Consider the following 3,040-nt stretch of genomic DNA (forward strand, 5'->3'; position numbering starts at 1 on the left):
GGAAGGTGTCCCTGCCCATGGCAGGGGGTTGGAACTAGATGAGCTTTAAGGTCCCTTCCAGTCCAAACCATTCTATAACCTATGAGACTATGATTTCCAAACAGATTAGTAACAAAAATTCACTCTGGTACATACAGAAAAAAATAGCCTTTGCCTACTGATCTTTGCTGCTAAAATTTTTTGCCTTTGACAGTTGTAATCCATTCAATACACTTCTGCTCACCACAGCCACACTCTTCAGCAGACAGAATCTGGAAACCTGACTGTATTCTCTGAAATTACTCAGATTTTATCCTGTGCCTCACCTCTCCAAAGAAGTTACTACCCAATTCAATATGCTTAAAAATAATTGTATTTTAGCTGTAAAGATCTTTCTTCTGAAAAGTGCAGATCTAACCCTTTGGGCCATCATCTGAAGAGGTTGTTGAGGAGGGACCATACCCAGAGGAGACTGCTTCATCAAATCACTGTGAGGTCGACTTGTCTGGTGGTCATTTTATTGTGTTTTCAAGGACAAGATCTAGTGGGAGCTGTGCAGAAATGTTTTTACTCTATCATATAGCTATGTTCAAAAGAAAAATTAATGGGATATCCCTATACATACAGTGTATGGTTCTCTTAAAGGAACTGTCACAATTGTTACAAAACTCCATCACACTGTTGTAGAACAATGCTGTCTTGAGACTGTGAATTGCAGATACTACAAGGTCACTAGCTTTGCTTTATTAAAAACAGTCAAAGCAAATACAAATCACTGAAAACCTCTCTCAAATTATAAAGAGAAAACACAGCAATTCTCTAAATGAGAAGTCAAAACTAGTACATCAGAGCAATTTTGATCTGAGGACTGTCACTAAAAGCATTCATCCATGCTCTCTGGCACTATTTCAACCCAGAGCTGCTAAACCCAAAACAAGTAGCGGATCACAGACGGTCTGGAGAGAGGAAAAACAGACTGTCATTTTAAGACAGCCAGAATCAAACCCTATAAACTATGGTTTCCTAATCAGTGAAACAAAAGAAAACGAAACTAGTCGGGAACAAGACCATGTGAAACTAAGAGCTAAGGACAGTAAAAGTTTGAGTGCTCGATACAAAGCTCGGCTGAACAAAACCAGCATCATATAGGTGAAGGGATGATCCTCTTAAAAATGTGTCTGAACTTCCTTGTTGTCCTCCTATAAAAAGGAACCAAATTTAAAACTCAAAGCTCACTCACTCATCCAGCTTTTAAGATTAACAGCAGAATTAAGCAGTCAATTACCTTCTTGTTGTCCTAAGTATCAATCTCACAACTGTCTGGATATACATAACAAAAGTCTATTAACTGCTCAGTCAGAAGTATTTGTAAGGAAATAGGACAGATGTTCCAAGGCTAGCAAAACAAGCCAGAAAGTATGAGGAATTTTAAATGTGTGAGGATTATCTATTAAAGGAGCAAAAATATTAATAGCAAAGTGACTACTTGGTTTATTTATCCATCAAAACTCAGTTATAAGTTTTGGGGTTTTTTATAAGAAGAAGATAAAAACAGACTGGAAAGAGTAAATTCAAACCATCCTATACCAGTGGTACTCCACATAAAACGTTTCCTTTAAGGGAACTCAATAGGATATATTTTGACTGATTAGACCTCTCATTTAATACAATCAGCATCTTAAAAGCCACCACAGCATTATTTTGCTTTAAAAACTGCAACAATGATACATTCAGTATCAGGTACCTTGCAGCCTCATCTTCTAGTCGCTTTTTCTGTGCAAGTTCAGCTCTTCTTTTTTCCACCTCTCTTATTTTGTCCTGTTTGATCCTATGGAGCTGCTCCAAGGCTAATTGCTGTGTGCTGTAACTTTCTCTCAGGTCCTAAGGAGGAAACACAATGAAGTACATCAAAAAGAACAAAGCCAACCTTGCAAGAAAAGCATTCAGACATTTTAATTTTTTGTGAACCAAGTTTTAACACAAATGGACAATGTAATATTAAATTATTAATAGTCCTTGGAGGTCACTGTAAAGAAATATCAAATAAACAGATGTATAAAAGTAGATCGCAAGTCTGCAAAGCCTTTGATGTAACTTAGGCTTTCAAAGAGCCCTTCCAGTCATACACCTGCTGGAAATGGCAAATATGACAGAAGAGAAGGAAAGATATAAAACTGAGCACTCAAACACAACATTATCTAAGGGCACAGAAGGCAATGAAGCAGATTTTAAATAAGCAATAGGAGTCAGACTTCAACTGAAAACCAACACAATACCATAAACGTGAGAATGCATCCCTTCTGTAGGGTGTTACCCTTGTGATGCTTCCTGAAGGATTGGTCCCATGTTTAAATCAAAAAAACTTTATAGAAATATCCAGTAGGCTTACCCCTGTGGGAAGCCATAGCCTAAAAACAGTAATTCAGACTGGAGTTTCCCTGCATTTGTAAACTTCACAATTTTTCTCTTCTGAATACATCCTTCAATTCTTATTCCACCTCCCTCTGATACCAAACTTTTTCACAGCAGAAAAATCAGCATGAATCTTTGGGATAATGAGATTTACAGGAGAAAAAAAGAAAGTCAATAATAGAATTACTTTAGATTGTACTTCACCATGTTACGAAACATCTGTAAGATGCTACATTATTTTTTCTTAGGAATCCTATTGATACACACTGAAAAATGCAACATGTATACCCTGACTTTTCACATCTGATCTCATAAATGCAAATAAAGCAATGTAGAATAATATATTCCCACTACAATAAGCACCTCTACCAACCATGCTGCCTAAGAGATACAGCGCAATTTATACGAAAAGGGCAAGATAAAAGTGAAAGCTTTTGTAGCAACAAACTAAATCAAGCAATTGACCACAATTTTTCGCCAAACACATTCAGATGAGAATACTTTTTCCTTCTAATTTTCCATAGAGTTTGAGGATTACTGTGAAAATAAACTTGCATTATAAACCCTCTCATATCTTTGATTTCAGGACAGAATAACCTTTATGCAAAATGGAAAGGTCAGTTAAGTAATTCTGATTCTGCCCCCCCCC

At 36.7% G+C, this 3,040-nt stretch overlaps 1 protein-coding gene across 1 annotated transcript in view; it reads right to left on the reverse strand.

Moving 5' to 3' along the window:
• Window positions 1–3,040, reverse strand: part of ITSN2 (intersectin 2) — a gene marked incomplete at its 5' end in the record, with an annotated part of 39,576 nt that overhangs the window by 34,160 nt on the left and 2,376 nt on the right. The window contains 1 exon segment of the mRNA XM_010019079.1: window positions 1,724–1,860. Coding sequence (XP_010017381.1) covers window positions 1,724–1,860 — 137 coding nt within the window.

The sequence above is a fragment of the Nestor notabilis genome, unplaced genomic scaffold, assembly GCF_000696875.1.
Source record: "Nestor notabilis isolate BGI_N333 unplaced genomic scaffold, ASM69687v1 scaffold16017, whole genome shotgun sequence".
Lineage (NCBI taxonomy): Eukaryota > Metazoa > Chordata > Aves > Psittaciformes > Psittacidae > Nestor > Nestor notabilis.